The sequence below is a fragment of the Micropterus dolomieu genome, linkage group LG03, assembly GCF_021292245.1.
Source record: "Micropterus dolomieu isolate WLL.071019.BEF.003 ecotype Adirondacks linkage group LG03, ASM2129224v1, whole genome shotgun sequence".
Classification (NCBI taxonomy): domain Eukaryota; kingdom Metazoa; phylum Chordata; class Actinopteri; order Centrarchiformes; family Centrarchidae; genus Micropterus; species Micropterus dolomieu.
In genome coordinates, this window is record NC_060152.1 from 18,399,414 (window position 1) to 18,417,721 (window position 18,308).

At 38.5% G+C, this 18,308-nt stretch overlaps 1 protein-coding gene and 1 long non-coding RNA gene across 2 annotated transcripts in view; both read left to right on the plus strand.

Moving 5' to 3' along the window:
- LOC123968804 lies at positions 1-1,775 on the plus strand. Its single transcript, XR_006824550.1, has 3 exons — positions 1-121; positions 335-679; positions 762-1,775. It is a non-coding gene; the product is annotated as an uncharacterized LOC123968804 (long non-coding RNA).
- Positions 1,776-5,222: 3,447 nt separating this feature from the next.
- The window catches only part of LOC123968260 (complement C4-B-like), a 25,260-nt gene continuing 12,174 nt past the window's right edge, over positions 5,223-18,308 (plus strand). The window contains exons 1-24 of the mRNA XM_046044899.1: positions 5,223-5,342; positions 5,606-5,795; positions 5,887-6,061; positions 6,179-6,249; positions 6,354-6,442; positions 6,533-6,615; positions 6,731-6,818; positions 10,962-11,082; positions 11,437-11,578; positions 12,093-12,205; positions 12,292-12,450; positions 12,539-12,706; positions 12,793-12,984; positions 13,286-13,429; positions 13,545-13,668; positions 13,848-13,919; positions 14,021-14,233; positions 14,394-14,508; positions 14,788-14,858; positions 14,955-15,094; positions 15,218-15,433; positions 15,895-15,946; positions 16,043-16,132; positions 16,214-16,420. Of these exons, the coding sequence (XP_045900855.1) occupies positions 5,272-5,342; positions 5,606-5,795; positions 5,887-6,061; positions 6,179-6,249; positions 6,354-6,442; positions 6,533-6,615; positions 6,731-6,818; positions 10,962-11,082; positions 11,437-11,578; positions 12,093-12,205; positions 12,292-12,450; positions 12,539-12,706; positions 12,793-12,984; positions 13,286-13,429; positions 13,545-13,668; positions 13,848-13,919; positions 14,021-14,233; positions 14,394-14,508; positions 14,788-14,858; positions 14,955-15,094; positions 15,218-15,433; positions 15,895-15,946; positions 16,043-16,132; positions 16,214-16,420 (3,106 nt within the window). The 5' untranslated portion in view covers positions 5,223-5,271. The remainder of the gene's footprint in view (positions 5,343-5,605; positions 5,796-5,886; positions 6,062-6,178; positions 6,250-6,353; positions 6,443-6,532; positions 6,616-6,730; positions 6,819-10,961; positions 11,083-11,436; positions 11,579-12,092; positions 12,206-12,291; positions 12,451-12,538; positions 12,707-12,792; positions 12,985-13,285; positions 13,430-13,544; positions 13,669-13,847; positions 13,920-14,020; positions 14,234-14,393; positions 14,509-14,787; positions 14,859-14,954; positions 15,095-15,217; positions 15,434-15,894; positions 15,947-16,042; positions 16,133-16,213; positions 16,421-18,308) is intronic.

Genomic DNA, 18,308 nt, shown 5'->3' on the forward strand with positions numbered 1-18,308 from the left:
GGCTAATCGTCCACATAAATGTGTGGATTAACCTCTTCAAAGATCCCTGGAAGTGGTCTGATGGGAGCAACTTATCATTCTGCGACTGCATGGGAACACCTTCAGCCTAACTATCATGAAGGTCAGGATTGTGTTGCTGCTGTATTCTAAGATAAAGGGAAGTGGAATGACCTGAAATGTGAAGAGAAACTTATATGTGTTTTTCATGGGGGTAAGTTGCTGTATTACATGCTTTCTCTAAGTTATATTTTTGTTTTGTAACCTTACACAATAAACAACAGAGGGAAATCTAGCTATTATTATCCTCTTCTCGGTGTCTATTTATTACTTACAGCAAGGAAATCGATTCCAGCCACCAATTGAACAAGTCTACAAGGCCTACAAAGAAGTCTCTTACAAAAGATCAATTACGAACAAATGTGCCTCTCCTAAGCACTTCATCTAAGGTCCTAGTAGCATTTCATTTAACTGTGGTTGCTTCTATCAATCAACCAAACGCTACTAATGTTATCAACAATTAAGCAACAACTGCCGGTGAACTGACATCACCAAATACCAAAGATCTTGCAAGTACCTCAAGCACTGACAACTGCGCAAACAACACCACGTGTGTAGTTTTGTGGGCTGAAGTCCCACAAAACTACACACTCCTCAGCTCACTGAAAACAGTCACCTCCAGGTATGTTTAAAATGATCACGTACATTTTTATTATGAAATGAAGTACTATTTGTCTGTTTTTCTCTCTGTTGTCCTCCTAAAGGAAGCCTGATAAACCAGGAAAACATGACATGGATTGAAGCCATGAGTTACTGCATGGAGCAACAAAGACATTTAGGAGAAGGTGGCTGAAAAGGCAAATAACACCACATCACCCCATGTTTGGCTAGGCCTGCGCTACACTTATAACCTTGACATTAGGTTCTGGACCAGTTCAACTCCTGGCTGTTACTGGAACTGGGCACCAGGACAAGGATCTGAAAGGAAATATGACTGCAGTGTGACAGGTGCCATTGAGGCCACTGGAGGGCAGCAGTGTGTAGATTTGCCTGAGACAGAAAAACTGAATTGTATCTGCCATGTATGTGTTGGATGAGTGCAGGCCAGTGACACTTCAGATGACAAAAATGTTGCAGTTTTCATAAATGCTGTATGGACAAATAACAAATTTGTGTTGGTTATACAAGTTTGCTGTTTCATAATATGTTTGGTGTTATCACTTCAAGTTTTTGTCAATTATAACATCAAGCTAGTGGACTTCGATGGAGTTCAACAGAGACATCATGGTTATTTTAATGCTCATTTGTGATGTCATATTTCCACCCTTGTTGAAATACAGCTGCCTTCCTTCCTGCCAATCTCTATTGTTGAGATTGAATTTCATTAAATATGGAGACCTCATGTGACGTGTGGGCGTGCACATTCACAGTCATGGGCAGCACGAGTAATATGAGAACATTGATATGCTCTATTCCTTTCACTCAGGGGTTACTATTTGCATGTTGACCCCTGGGCTGGGCCCCAAAAAACTGTCTTATTTAGACCACCGGAGTATGGCCCCCGATCCAGACAGGCTGCTGCCCTCACTGACCTGACCTTCACTAGCAGCAACGCGGAAGACATAGCTCACAGAAGCTCACCTACCTGTCTGCACCCTTGAGGTACACGGAGCATCTATAACCATGGGAACTGGAAATTATACAACATATTCATTGATAAAAACTGTATTTCATACAGTGACATAAATGCAGACAGGTTGTTCCTTCTGAAGAAACACCATGTGTTGCCTGTGTATTTTTATTTTTTCACACAACACAAACTTTCTTGCTTTTTTGAAATGAATGACTGCAGATGCATCTTTGAATTGACCTTAATTGTCAGTTGGTACATGTTAAAGTATTTTTTCCTTGAGGTGAAAAAAGAAGAAACTGTATGAAGAACACCGGAAATATACTGTGCTTAAAACAGTAATAAGTCATCATAACTGCTGTCAGTTAAAAATATTGGAAAACACATAAATAACCACTGAAAACCAGTACGTATATAGGTTGTAATCCGCCACTGAATTTTGATGCTGCTTTTGCATCCACAATGAGGATCTTGTCACTTGTCAATTACCATGGACCATTACACATGAGTGTCTCATAGCTTAGTTTTCTCCCTGAATAGACACTGGTCAGTGAGCCTCCCATCAGTTCAATGTTAATGTCCCATTGGCTCCAGTCAGCCAGACTCTGGATTACCCGCTCACCTCCTTTTCTCACCCTCATCTCCTCTTGTGTTCTGTCCAGCTGGCTCTGACCTCTGACCCTTTCACCCTCACTCCTGACCCCTGAGGACATTCCCACGCCACACCCTTTTGTGTACATCTCTCCATGGAAACCCAGTGGTCACTCCCTCCGCATTTTTAGAGATTATGGTGATAGACATAGTTCACTTTCACTGGGATCAGTGTAATGCAACCTAATTTAGCCTGATCCCAATTCAAGTATGAGGTGCTACAAAACTGAAATGTATATGTTTATTAAGAGTGTGTGTGAAACTCTTCCTAATATAGAACATAAAATATATCCTTGACTGTGCATGTAAGTTTATCATATAAATTATTGGCCTCACTAAATACAACACAGAATATATTTACTTAATCAAAAGGTTAAATGCAGCAACTAAATGGCCACAGTCTGAGGGTCTAAACATTCAACTAAAATGTTTCTATAACTGGGGTCATTTTTAATTACAGGTACCTATTCAGAAATTTGTGAAGATAAAACTTTAATTAGTTAAAGTTAAAGTAGTTAAATTAGTTTTCAACTTTACATCTCTCTACCTGCCATACGCACTTGTGTCCTTCCCGCTCTCCTTTTCTGCACCCCTCTCCGTAGATCCCTCCCTTCTGTCACTTTCACAGTTAATTGTACAAAAAGAGATTTTCTCTATTGAGGCTGAGTCTCTTAGGTAACCCCACTCCTGCATGAAATGAGATGGATAGAGAGGAACAGATAGAGAGGGCGACATGGACAGGCAAACTGAACAAGCAGCGGTTGAGGACGGACGCAGAGGACAGTGAACTTTACAATATTTGAATAAAGTTAGGAAGAAAGAATAAGAGTTATATATCAAATACAAATGTAGGGACATATAGTTAATAGCTACTTCTCTGGGACTACTATCACTATATTATTAATGGTGTATGATGTAAGTATTAAAATAGTTTTTCACTTGTTAGTAAAAGTTAATTTTCTAATACGCCAATTTATAGATAAGAAAGAAAGTGAATTGTTCGATGAAGAATGTGTATATCAAAAAAACATTTTATGGTATAAACCTTTATAACAAGGATTATAATCTTTCTAATAAACAGTTACTCTTGGATTTACATCTTAGAGTGTGCAGCCTGCTTTCTTGACATTCCTTAATTCTCCTAACAAACAGCTACTGCTTGAAGCTTTCAGCATTTTAGTACATATAATGATAGATATTTCTGCTTGTTTTAATTCATCTCCTGATATTTTATCCACCTACTGCAGGATTTACTCTCAGGGATAAGAGGTGCTATTCATGGTGCTGTTCATTCCAAGTTTGACAGGGAGTCTGGTGTTGATTGTCCAAACGCAATTCTTGTGTTACTTCTCCATATCCAGGAGTTGTGGATGGACATCATGCCCCCGACTCTCGTTTACTCCCTCTTATTTCTTACTGTGGTAATACAGAGAACAACAAGGGACTGCATTTAAAGTGTTGCAAACAAAAGTCTGACTTTGAACGGCCCATACTGGATTTTAACTATTTGCTGAAGCTGATTAATAATGACATCTGTAAGGAACTTTTTAATTGTAAATTTGTGATTATTAATAAATGTGATATTAGGCTATTTTGGCTCTAATTCAAATTTGGGTTTTTGTAATTCACATTGGTCTTCTAGCCTCTGGTTCTCTCTTGTAGACCACCTACCCTCTCTAAGGTTGCAGTGGTAAACTGACGTTTTTCAATTTTCTGTAAAGTTCTGAAAAGCTGAAATTCTTTCATGTGTTTTAGGTGTGTGAATATCATCTTGAATGAACAAGTAAACTGAACATGTGGATCAATCGGTTATCCAGTTCGCCGGACCAAAAACTACTTTTAAGCACAAATAGTATCTCTTGCTATTTGGGGAGGATGAGATTTTTAATGAATGAGGAGATAATATGGCACAGGGCTACATGTCTTTGGATTATACAGGGCTATGACTTACCCATTGTTATTATATGTAAAACAAAAAATGTTAGCTTGATTGTAACTTTACATGAGCAAATATTTTTCACTTTGAAGCTATTTTAAGCTTGATTTTAATGTTATTAGAAAAGGTCCCAGCAAAGCAGATAACTGAAGCAAAATGTCAGACAATCAGTGCCTCAAACTGGAGCAGTTAGTTGTAATAACCACTTTGGTGACCACCAAAATTGACATAGATGTTTATGGGTGTTTACATTTATGCAAGAGCTATGAGTTAAAGATAAATATCAATAAAAAGATCAAGATCTGATACGTTCACTTGCAGTTTTGGTTTAATTTAATGTAAACTTCAAAAAAGTTAATTAATTCATCATTGCAGAACATCCTGCCACTCTAATCTGCTGCAAGATAAATTTGTCTGTTTATTGCATCTTACACCAAGCTGTTCATGTGGGAAAAATAAAGTTTTGACCTTGTCTCTGTATATCTTTGTTACTTGCAAAAAAATAGGGAGTACAGATTTAATGGAACTCTACTTTGCAAATCATTCCTGAACTATGTGTTGCAGAGTCAACACCATTCACTCTATCCCAAACCCACAGAGCCAAAACTTGATTTCTTGTAAATCACATGATTTGGGGGAAATCTGGCTGACTTGCACTGACCAATGAGGGATAGTTACACATTGTGAAATAAAAACACTTTCCATGCAGTAAGCCAAGCAGTGATATAAAATGCACCTCATGTTTTAGAACAATCTGGTTAGATCGAATATGTAGAAATGTACACACTACTGACTCAACAAGTCTGTCATCTGTACACATCAGTACACATGTTATATCTGATGATTTTTCATCATGTATTGCCAGATAGTGCTTGCAATGTAAGATATGCTGAGAACTGATACTTCTTTGCAAGTTATCTTCGAAGAAAAACAAACAAACAGAGGGAGGGCATTGAGATTTGATCCAGTGATTGAGAAATACAGGCGTGGTTGACTTACAAAACCTCAGTTAATCGAAAACCTGTGTTAGTGCAGACAAAGAAATAGTAGTTGCACGATGAAGTGCTTCGTGTTTTCAATACTGTTCCTGATCTTGACTATGGAATCTGAGTGTTCACCCGACAACAGGTAAATGTAGAAATAGCTGCACGAATATACATTATGTAATAATCTAATATGACAGCCTGTGTTCAACACAAAGAGGGTTAAAATGTGTTTTCTGGCTTCAAAGATTTGACAATACACATTAAGTGTATGTTTTCAGCATAATATATGTATGTACATTTGTTGTAATGTAATAGCAGATGTTTATCTATTTGTATAGAAGTTCATGAATGCAAAATATGGTACTGAAAGACACAGTAAGTGCTATTTTTCACCTGTGTGTGCAGATTCTTCATCTCAGGCCCTGCAGTGTTTCATGTGGGTGTAAATGAGAAAGTGTTTGTCCAGATGGGAAAGTCTCATCTCAGTTATCCTGTTACTCTTTACTTGGAGCATGAGACTACCAATACACGTGTGTCTGTGCAGAAAACTGTCCTGTGTACAGTGGAAGGGGAGATCAAAACTGTTGAGCTCATGGTATGAGAAACTTCTTCACTCAAACAAAAAGCTAACAAGTAAGAGAGAACTGAGATGTCATTAACCCAAACTGTTTATTTTCATTTTATAGATAGACAGGGAAATTATGACAAGACTTTCTCAACGCCAAAGACGTTCCTACCTTAACCTGGTGGCAGAGAGCCCCTCCTTCAGTGGCAGGAAGAAAACAAGGGTCTTAGTATCAAAACGCAGGGGCAATATCTTCATTCAGACTGATCAGCCAATCTACAGCCCAGCACAAACAGGTAAATAGAAAGTCAACAAATGTTAAGAAATGTAAAACAATTTGAAATAATTCTCCACTCTATAAGGAAAACAGTGATTGTTTTAAAGGCACTTTATGTTAATGATCTCTCTTCTAGTGAAGTACAGGATATTCACTCTTGACCACACATTCAGGCCTCACGAAGGAGTGTTCCTCATATCAGTATTTGTGAGTACCCACTTTTACAAGGAATAAAGGGGACTTTGAAAGATGTGTACATATGATTTTCATGTTTTAATTTCATGATTCATGCTTTTATTATTTTGTGACAGAATGCTGCTGGAAACAGAATAATGAAGTCCCTGAAGTCTGCAAAGAGAGGAATACTCCAAGGCACATTCCCCATACCTGATGTCTCCAAGTGTGTAAAAACAGAATTACAATACTGCCTCTAACATAACAGCACAATCAACTTTGACATATAGGCTAACACGTGTATGTTTTGTTAAAGAATGGGCACATGGAAGATTACAGCACACTACGCAGGTGATGAAGCAAATGTTGCTTCTAGAGAGCTGAAAGTCCAAAAATTTGGTAAGCTAATTTGATTTAAGTATTTTATTTATTTTTTTAAAAATGAACTAGATCATTATATCATACATCATCATATTTCTTCCCACTGAACATTTTATGTTGTTACCTACCCTAGTTTTGCCAAGTTTTGAGGTGAACATCGCAATGGAGCAGAGCTATATTTTGTTGAATGATAAACAGTTTGACTTCAAAATCTTAGCCAGGTAAGTGTTGATTCATTTCCCATTACTGCCAAGTGTTACAATTAAAACTGATCAATATGACCATGAACATAGCTAAAGCTTTAAGCCGTGAACTCAAAAACATGCTGGAAGACACACAGCCAATCAGCAGGGGTTGTAGCCAATTCTGTGGTCTGGTCTCTGCCACGCAGACCACTGGTCGCTACCACTAGGGGCGCTAAAGATACTGGTAGCTGCCTTGCTGCCAGGCTGCCACACCGACCACTGGTCGCTACCACAGTCTCTAAGGGAAGGCTCTTTTCTGTTCCTTGTTACACAAACTGTGGCTGTACACATTAAAAAAGGTCAGTTTCAAGTTTTTATACAGCCTATGGTTCTAAAGTAGACCTAAAGTGACCTTTGATCATTTAAATGATCTCAACTGGCAGATGATACAATTTTTTTTTTGTCTAATAGAGAGGAATGGATCAAAGCAATTAGATGTGTTGAGGAATTTTCTACTGTATCAGGTTTAAGAATGAACTTAAACAAATCTGTTTATTAGGCTATCACTTAAGGAATGTGAACTATCAGAAGTTAATGATATCCCTGTGAAGAACCCAGTTACATACCTGGATGTGATAATAATGAAAAACTCAGCAATAACCTAAACTTCAGCCCTATGATTAAACAAATAATGAAAAAGGTTCAACATGTGGTGGATGAGGCATCTTTCACTGAATGGTAGAGTTCTACTATCTAATACTGAGGGAATATCCAGATCTATGTATCCTTATGACTGGAAATGCCTATTGAAATATACAAAGAATTAGATAAGATCGTATTTAATTTCATTTGGAGGAACAAATGTCATTATTTAGGGAAAGATACCCTATGCAACATAAAAAATTGAGGTCTGGAGGTTTTAAGTTTTGAAACCTTAAACTACTTTAAAATACTTTCCAGTTAGTTAGTTAAATGGCTAACTAAGTTGATGAAAAAAAAAGACTACAAAATCGATAAATTACTGTGAAGTTATCAAACTTTTATAAACAAGCTCTAATGGCCTGGAGATGAATAGATAGTATTTTATTTGCATGATTGACGTTATTCAATTCAAAAACACCAAAGTATGAAGAATCGCAAACCAGACTTAATCTTTTAATTTGGCGAGAGAGGGCATGAGACGAGGCTCCTCAGTCTTGGGTTGCTGCCACACAGACCACTCGTCGCTGCCACACCGATCACTGCTGCCACACTGGTCGGTGTGGTCGCTGCCACTAGGGGCGCTGAAGACAGGGGTCGCTGCCACACTGGTCGGTGTGGTCGCTACCACTGGGGGCGCTGAAGATAGTGGTCGTTGCCACACTGACCACTGGTTGCAGTTGGTTGTATCTACTGTAATACATCTTTATCATAATTCTTTGTTAAATATACTATGTTATCGATTATGCCTACTCTTATTGTTGCACTAAATATTGCGGTTTGTGTGGTTATAGCCTTTCTACAGTAACAAATAGCCTACTAATTTTTGATTAACTATATTCTTATTGTTAAAATCAGTCTAGCATGGATTCAACCAACAAGTGGTCACCACACTTTCCTTCACAGGTGACAACACTGACAACCTTCTTCTTGTAGGCAAGAACCAAAGAGAGAGAGATTTATTACTGTAGGTTAACCACTCAAACTGCAATATACAGTGCAACAATAAGAATATAGGCATAATCGATAATATTGTAGACTATATTTATCAAAGTATTGTGATCTAGATAGATGTAGCCTACTGTAGATTGGCTACAACCACACAAACTGCAATATACTCTAGGCCTACAGTTCATCAATAAGATATAATATAGTATATTTTACAAAGTATTGTGACATAGAAAGATGTACACACTTTCATTCACAGGTGATAACACAGGCCTTGTTATAGGCAAGGACTAAAGATAGATAGATGTAGGCTATTACTGTAGGTATAACCACACAAACTGCAATATATAGTGCAATAATAAGAGTAGGCATAATCGATAATATATTAACAAAGAATTATGATAAAGATGTATTACAGTAGATATAGCCAACTGCAACCAGTGGTCAGTGTGGCAGCGACCACTGTCTTTAGCGCCCCTAGTGGTAGCGACGTCACACCAACCAGTGTGGCAGCAGTGTGGAGCCTCATCTCATGCCCACACGCACAAACACACACACAGCAGTCCACTACTTGCCCCAGATGTCTGCGATATTGCAACAAAGTTTGAGTTTCAATAGCGTGAAAAATGCCACCAAAGACTATTGTTCAAGGAGAGACGCAATTTCGCCCTTTATGGTAGGTTTAATATTTAAGTGTTATTATTTTACGCACTGATGGCCGCCTGCACACATTTTTACATATTATCATATGTAGCACTGTACTAATTGGAGGATGCATCAAAAAGCCAATAATGCTAAACAATTAAGCAGCAGTCAATAGAGAGTCTAATTCTAGTTTCATCTTCGCTGGTCGCGGCCTATACCTGTTTGTACAAAACTGTGAGCACGATAGCTGATGGCGGAGAAGTGGAGCCATCCTGTCAGTCATGCGGTGCGCAGCGTAAGGTTCATAAAGTTCATTAGGAAAGTATGCTCATTTAAGTCTGTTTATCTTTTTAATGTAAATAATAAACAGATTTGTTCAAGTTCATTCTTAAGCCTGATACAGTAGAAAATTCCTCAACACATCTAATTGCTTTGATCCATTCCTCTCTATTAGACAAAGTTGAGATCATTTAAATGATCTAAGGTCACTTTAGGTCTACTTTGGAACCATAGGCTGTATAAAAACTTGAAACTGACCTTTTTTAATGTGTACAGCCACAGTTTGTGTGACAAGGAACACAAAGGAGCCTTCCCTCAGAGACTGTGGTAGCGACCAGTGGTCGGTGTGGGAGCCTGGCAGCAAGGCAGCTACCAGTGGTCTGTGTGGCAGAGACTACTATCTTTAGCGCCCCTAGTGGTAGCGACCAGTGGTCTGTGAGGCAGAGACCATTGGTCGGTGTGGCAGCGACCAGTATCTTTAGCGCCCGTAGTGGTAGCGACCAGTGGTCTGTGTGGCAGCGACCAGACCACAGAATTGGCTACAACCCCCTCTTATAATGTTGCCACCAATGTTACGTTTGTTACATTATGTTTTTGGCCACCTGCTGAATGTTCACCTAATACTGACTAACTTTTTGTGCGCTGGAAAAGGTTAGTCCAAAACTCTTGAAAAAATGACTCAAGCTCTCAGGTTGCTAATGCTAGAGTTAGATGCTCAATAACTGGCTTAGCCTAATTGACTAAAATATATAGGTGATTATGGTGATTATGCATAACTGACAACTTTCAAATGATCCCTAGTAATTCTCTCATGATTTCGCTGAGTGCAGTCAGGAATTGGGCCCAGACACAAGACACTAGAGCTGGCAGGATATGTTATAATTTATTTGAACATAGAGCCTACTCAAAACAACAGCAGAGTCTAGGTAAATCCAAAGGAAATTAGGCAGTTCAGCAAAGCAAGAGATCCAAAAACAGGTTGTCCAAATAAAGCAACAAAATCTATAATCCAAACAAAGTGTCCATGCTACATGGAAGACAAACAAGGCGATGATACAGCTGCAGAACAACAGGCAATATATACAGGGCAAAACAGGAAACAAGCTTGGTGCAAACAACAGATGCAGTTCATCAAGTATGAACAGACCAATACCAAGAAAAACAAAAGAACAAGCACAAGATGAAACCTGACACAACCATCCGAGAACAGACAAGCACACGGACAAAACAGACACACATGCAGATCGACCTCACAACAAGCATGCGACAAACACCGACACAGACCATTTTAAAATAAGATAAGAACAGGACAAGTACGCTGATACACAAAAACTTTTGAAACTGAGACCATAACCATGTAAACAGACTGACACAAGAACAGAACACATAACACAGACAAGACAAGGCTAAAATAATACAAGCACAGACAGACTCACACCAGGATCATGACAATTTGATTCAATATTAATATTAAAGATGTTGATTGATGCAGTTTTGATAACAACCTTTTAATGCTAGTCTATATATTTTACAATATAGGCTAATGTTATAAGACTCCCCTTTTGTCTTAATTTAATTGTCACAATTTTATAATGATTTTTTCTGTAGGTATTCACATGGTAAGGACGTTAAAGGGGCTTACCACTGCCAGTTTGGATTGGTAAAAAAAGATATAAATGGTCAAAAACTGAAGCCTGCTATTATCAGTGGACTGAAGTTGACTGGTTCGGTGAGTAAACAAATATGTGTCTGAAATGTGTAGTGCAGCTCATTTTAAGATCTGAGATCAGATAATCTGGCAACATGTTGCATCAACTTAAAGCTGATGATACACGGGGCAACTTTTTGAGCAATCTTGCAAGTGGCAAGTCCGACTATGTTTTGAATGGATAGCGGCGGTGCAGGGCAGGTGGCAGAGTGGTGGGGGAAGAGGATTACGGTAGTAATCTTTACTCATTACCAGTGATGGCAACGTTGCCCTGCACGATTGCTCTAAAAGTTGCTCTGTGTATCATCAACTTCATTAGGTGTTAGAGCTAGACTAACTTGAAAATAAACACCATATGCCATATATTTCTTGTAGGTCCAGAATGGAGGTGCAATAGCTTCTCTCAAGATGGCAGACTTACATCTGCACCTCCGAAAACAGCAGAACCAAACCCTCTCTAAATTACAGCAAAGTGGAGCACAACTCTACGTGGGAGTATTTGTCACCAACATACAAAGTAAAGGACACCATGTCACTCTTTATACAATTGCTTTTAGTCATCATAATACCCTAAAATGATTTGGTGTTTTGTGTACAGCAGTATGTTCTGATGTGCTGATGATGTTTCCTCACAGTTGGTGTTGCGACAGCTAGTTTCTGTTTTTTGTTACGCACCTTAAGGGCACTGCAATGACACTGGATGTTGCAAAATGGTGTTTAATTGGATGTGTTAAAATACAGTGGTGTATCAAGATAAAATTAATTACCACAATCATACATTGTATAGAATATTACAGCAAAACTGTTATATACATAGATATACACCAATACAATTGCTATATGTTACACTACTTATTCAACTAAATATAACTATGATTCCAGATACCCCAAAATGAGCATTAACATTGTTATTACTGCTACTACTATAATAATAATAATAATGATAATAATAATAGAAGAAGAAGAGGAGGATATTGGGTATATTATTGTGATTTTTCATTGCATCTGATCTCTGCATTTATTTGGTCCAGGTGGTGAAATACAAGAGGCAGAAGTTTACATTCCTATCATCTCACACAAGTACAACATCGACCTATCTCGAACTCGCTCATATTTCCTTCCTGGATATCCGCTAGATGTGGTGGTGGGCATTAAACTAACAAAATAGGTGCACAGCTATGTACATGTCTTGACTTTGGATGTAAAACATTTTGTTTGTTGTTATTATAGGTGGTGCTGCGTCTTCCAGATGGCTCCCCAGCAGCTGGAGTGCCAGTAAAGATTCATTTAACAGCATCTTCAGAGAAATATTGGCAAGGCACCACCAACCAGGAGGGGGCAGTGTTTCCTGTGTTTAATATTCTCAATGAAGCTCAGATTACTGTTGAAGTTAGTATCTCTTAACAGTGTTATCAATTGATAAACCACTGGATTTTGCTTTTGTTCAGTTAAACTCTTTACACCCTCACTTCATCAGGTGTCAGCAGATGACCAGATGGAGAGGAAAGTAATTCGCCGAGCTTCATCTCCAAGTGGCAGCTACCTTTACCTGAGTATTACCAACAAGATGTACTCTATGGGCGAGTTCCTATCTGTAAATTACAACACCATGAATGGCCAAAAACATGGGTTTATATATTACATGGTGAGACAAATCTGAGTCAATACATCAGGGTTTGTTTTGACAAAGGGAAGCAACGTTTTTTTATATGTAACATTTTTATGTTGTAGGTCTTAAGCCGTGGGATCCTAATAAAACAGGGTTCTCTCAGAATCGGTACTTCAGTTAAAGACAACCTACAGATAACGCCTGATATGGTGCCATCCTTCCGTCTGATTGGCTACTACTACGACCAGCATGGTAACATCATTGCTGACTCGGTGTGGGTAGATGTCAGGGATGAATGTGAGATAAAGGTCAAGGTGAGTAAACAGAACAGAGTGAGACAGTAAATCAACTGAACTTTGCCTCTGTTGATTGTGTGTATTTTAAAAGGTTAATTATGTACAAGTGTGAAACTTGCTGTATTGTTTTGCATTTGTTATAAATGGGGCGGCGAGGGGACTGGGAGGGCAGTCAAGATAATTTAAAGACTTAATGAAATCAACTTTAGCTTACAACACAAAATATATGTATACATTTAAATGTTTCATAAATGAATTAACATTGACCTTGGACACAGGCATTTAAAAATCTCTGTATAATATTTTAACTCTTATTTAGGTAGAACATAACGGACAATTTGAACCTGGACAACAGGCTACGCTAGACTTTGATTTACATGGTCAGAAAGCCAGAGTGGCTTTGCTGGCTGTGGATAAGGCCTTCTACGCTCTCCATGCCGATAATAAACTCACAGCCAAACAGGTAACACCTTCACACTTTCACACACTCCTTTCACACGTAGTCTTTCTTACAACACTTAGACGTTATTTAATTCACCCATATACAGTATATCCAAGCTCTTGTTCCCACTTTTCAGGTGTTTTCCTCTATGCAGTCAAATGACCTTGGTTGCTCATACAGTGGAGGATCTGACCCTGCATCTGTTCTAACAGAGGCTGGCCTGTCTTTTGTATCTCAGTCCCAGTCAAAGTGGAAAAGGAGTATGAGAAACAATTTATCTTAATTTGAATCCTTTGAAATGTTAAGTGAGAATAGGAAAATGAAGCTGAATACAGTAGATAATAGTTACATTTGTAGACAGTGTTTACCTTGTTAGCTAATTATTGTTTTTATCAACTTGCCCATGTTGGGCTTTAATGAAGTTATGATACTTTTCCAGGTCTTGGCTGTGATTCCCAATCTGCACGACAAAGACGCTCTGTGGACCTTCAACAGGAAATGATGACCTTAAGTAAGACAACATTGTGGTATCACACCCTGTTCTAAAATAATGTACTTCTGGTCAGAATATGCTTTATAAATGTGTCTTTTTCTTTTTAATGTTATTTTCAGAATCCAACTTTTCCAATGAAAAGCTGCAAGACTGTTGTGTTCAAGGGTTTTACCTCAACCCTATGAGACGAACATGTCAGGAAAGAGCTAAGAGAGTCTCTCTGGTGAAAGAAAATCTTGTTTGTGCAGAAGCCTTTTTAAAATGTTGCCTTGAAGGAGAACGTCTGAGACAAAAAAAGATACAAGAGGATTCCCTGAAAGGATTTGCCAGGAGTGAGATGAATTTGTCATGTGGACATTAAATACATACTTTTGCATGTTCAAAATAAAGATTTCAATTCAATTCAATACTTTACAAACTTACTTAGATAGAATTCAGAGTAACTGTGGCATGATTATCACAGTTTAATCACAAATATTTTCTCATTTTTAGCTACAAGCACTGCTGACATTGAAGAATTCTTCTTTGACACTGCTTCTCAGTACATTCGACGATTTTTCCCCCCAAGCTTTGCATTCACAGAATTTGATGTAAATGACAAAGGAAGGTAAGAGGTGGACTGTGAAGTTTATGTAATATTTTATTTTTCAGTTCAATGGCTAGTCACAGCAATTAAAACCTTTTGCTACCCAATTTTTTCTTTATATCCGTTGTATTTGTTACTGTTACTGCTGAGAATTTCGGCTTTTTCTACTGTCTAGTGTGAGTTAATCTGGTTAGTTGCAAACCTTACCTCTACAGTATAAACATCTAAAAGTAGACAAAGCATAAGTCAGATACATTTTGCAACCGATTAATTAAATCTATCTTAAATGAAAACCTTTAGTTATTCTTTGGCCTTACCTGACTCCATCACCACGTGGGAGATTCAAGTTGTAACTTTATCTGCAGACACCGGTAATAACAGCTTCCCATTTCACAAATGCATCTCGATATTTGATTGAGGAGCTTCTCATTATTAGCTGCAATTGACTTATTCTATGTTTCCTTCAGGTTTCTGTGTAGTTAAGCCACCGGAGGTCAAAGCATTTAAGAGGGCATTTGTGTCTCTGAGACTGCCTTACTCTGTGAAAAAATACGAGCAACTATCCATTTCGCCTGTTATCTACAACTATGGCTCTGACAGCCTACAGGTAGCTATAACCTAATGTTGACATTAAGAGGCACTTAAAACGATACCCACCAAATGTACAAACTGAATTAAACAAATACATTTTTAGTGTTATTTTTCTCTGTGGACACCTGCATTTTTATAGGTAGCAGTTCATATGGAGCAAACTGAAGGACTTTGCTCCCCCGGATCAGCCACCACTACATCTTTTGTCAACATTACTGTGGAGCCACAGTCTTCCCAGTTTGTGTCCTTCTCGGCTGTCCCCATGGTAACCGGTTCCATACCCATCAAAATACGTCTCTATGATATAGAGAATAGATGGGGGATAGATGCAGTTGAGAAGGCTTTGAATGTGTTGGTGAGTGACATATAATATAGTAATAACTCTAGAATAGATGCCTACCTAAATATGAAAACATATCCAACATATTGGAAGTCATATTGGCTGTAATAATTACTTTGACATATCAGCATTTTCTCATAACACTCTTAAACAATAACATTGATAAGATTAACAGCTGTTTTCAATTTTAGTCAGTACTTACTGGTAACAGCTATTTGTGTTTATACGAATGGGCAGTCCTTTTTTACGAATTGATAAAATATTTATTAATAGTTATTAAGTGTAATCTTTGTGCTTTTGTTCAATATTGGTATGACTTCATTGATTATAAATATGCATTAAAACATTGATGAATTAGCATATTTGAGTACTAGTAATGTTAACTTAATTCAACATGCTTTTGTGTGTTCCACGCATATTTCCATGTGTAAGGCAAGGAAGACAGTAAAGTGGCTCTATATTTTCTCATGTTGTAGACAGAAGGACTAGAAAAGAGAGTAGAAGAAACCCAGGTGTTTAAATTAGATGGTAAGTTTTTTCAGTATGTACTTGCTTGACAGTTGTAAATAATATATTTTAAATTGACATTCGCTTTAATCAATGTACTTCTCTCTATTTTGATAGGGAGTGTCACTCAGACTATCACTATTGATGGAACTTTACAAGATGATACAGTCCCCTACTCCAGCTCCAATATTTTCATTTCAATGGAAGGTATGTGCTGTTGGAAAGACTTAATATCAGAAACCTTTGTAAATGACAGTGTCTTACTCTTTCAATGTTCTCATCTGACAGGGGATGGATTTGGCAGTTCACATGCAAAGAACCTTCTTTCCCCTGAGAAGGTTGCTAGCCTGATTGTATTGCCTAAAGGATGTTTAGAACAGACAATGGTACGACTGGCCCCTACAGCTTCAGCCCTCCGCTACCTTGACCTGAGTGAGCAATGGTTTGACTTGCCTGCTGGGGCCAGAGATGACGCTCTTGATAAAATTGAGGAAGGTAGGAGCACATCAAGCAGTTAAGTTAGGAAAGATCAGTGAAGGATCAACATTAAGTTAAGTCCACAACGGTTAAAGTAAAAATAGTCAACAGTTAAGGCCTTTTGACACCAAGTCCATATTTTTGTATGTTTTTTAATCCATCCATTCCCAAAAATCTGTACGCACAGAAACCTTGCACACTGAGTCTGATGCATTTTAGGATTCTATTCATTGCAAAAATTCACAATGCGAGACACAATGAAGTCATCGAGCAGTGACAATGGTTTTGTGGACAGCTCATCTGTCTGCAGCTCCTGACCATGGATTTATAAAGATGGGCCCATTTCAGTTCTGACAAAGTGTAGCAAAATGATTATTTAAACGGAGACAGTGGTGCCTTGAATACCTTGTTGTGTATGGAAGAGCACTGCACTTTACTGCCTTTTAATATGGCGGTATACATGTCGCTTCTGATTGGGTGTTATCTCTGACACACCCACCATTGCGCACCGTTTCGAGGAAATGTGTCGTTCAACCCAGAAACCATAGCAAACCGGTGCAAATGTTTCGAGAGTGAACTTGCTCCTTGATACAGTGTGGGAGGCGGGGCTCCATTAACTCCTACGAAAGCTGCTCAGTGGCGCATGCTGCAGTTTTTCTGTCTCTTGCTGCTTCGCTGTCATTTCTACCCTTGCATCTCTCCAGCTTATCCAAAGAAGGTTAAAGTCAAGGGCAACTGGACTTGGTTGAAGATACTTTTTGTATCTAAGTTTTGGATGTTTTGTCCCTCATCCAAGAGACTTCTTCAGTTCTGAAATGACTCAGCTATTTAACCTCTGTGGGATCATTTGCCAGATAGAGAGGATGGATGTTTGAAAGAGGTGTCAAGGAAGCCATCTACACCCGGGTGAAAAGCCGTCGCTGAACAGAGGAGGGGGTCCACCTCTTATCCCCCACTTACAATGCAGTCCTTTCATCACTTCCCAGGAAACTGAACAAGCATTACCTTGGCCTCAGGTGAAGATGCCAACAATGGCCGTTTAGACTTGGCCACAGGTGTTCTAACGACCATAACGACTGTCGTTAGCACAGCCAGGAGCACTAACGAACCAGCGGACGAACAATCCCACAGAGGTTAAATAGCTGTTTCCTACCAGTCATTTCAGAAGTGAAGAAGTCTCTTGGATGAGGGACAATATGTCTTCTAGTATCTTCAACCAAGTCCAGTTGCCCTTGACTTTAAATTTCTTTGGATAACTATGACCTGGATGACTAAGAACCTTCCCAGACATTTTCACTCTACCTTTTTATATAGTCCATGCGCACCATTAAAGGAAGCTCCCAAAGCTGTTGCCACTCTCTGCCCGTGTCGAGCAATTGGCATCACGGCTACATGAAGGTTCTGAGCGCTAACAATGCTACTGTGATGCGAAAAAAACACAGAAAATTGAACCTCTTACAAAAGCTTTAATGACCGGTGAAGGTTTCAGATGAAAGTGTGTGATTGACACAATGTGAGGTCATATTTATTTTCAAACATGAGACAGTTTCGGATGAAAAATACTTGGTATGTAAAGGCCTTTATCCCTACATTAATTCAACAGTTACTTAGAATGTTGCATAAGCAGCACATCCTCCAGACAGCTAGCACAGTAGCTAGCTTTGTTAGGTGATTATAGAAAAACTAAATTCTACTAAATCTCAAATTAACAATTTCAAAACATCTGTAAAAAAGATGATAATGCTTCAACAAGGACATTTGAGGATAAAATATGTCTGTCAATATTTGCTTCATCTCATATCTGATAAAATGGTAGATGTAACGATGTCACTTAAGCTGCTATGGAGTAATTACTAGCAACAGATCACCCTAACTGAAACCAACTGCTGGTGGCAGGACAATAGTA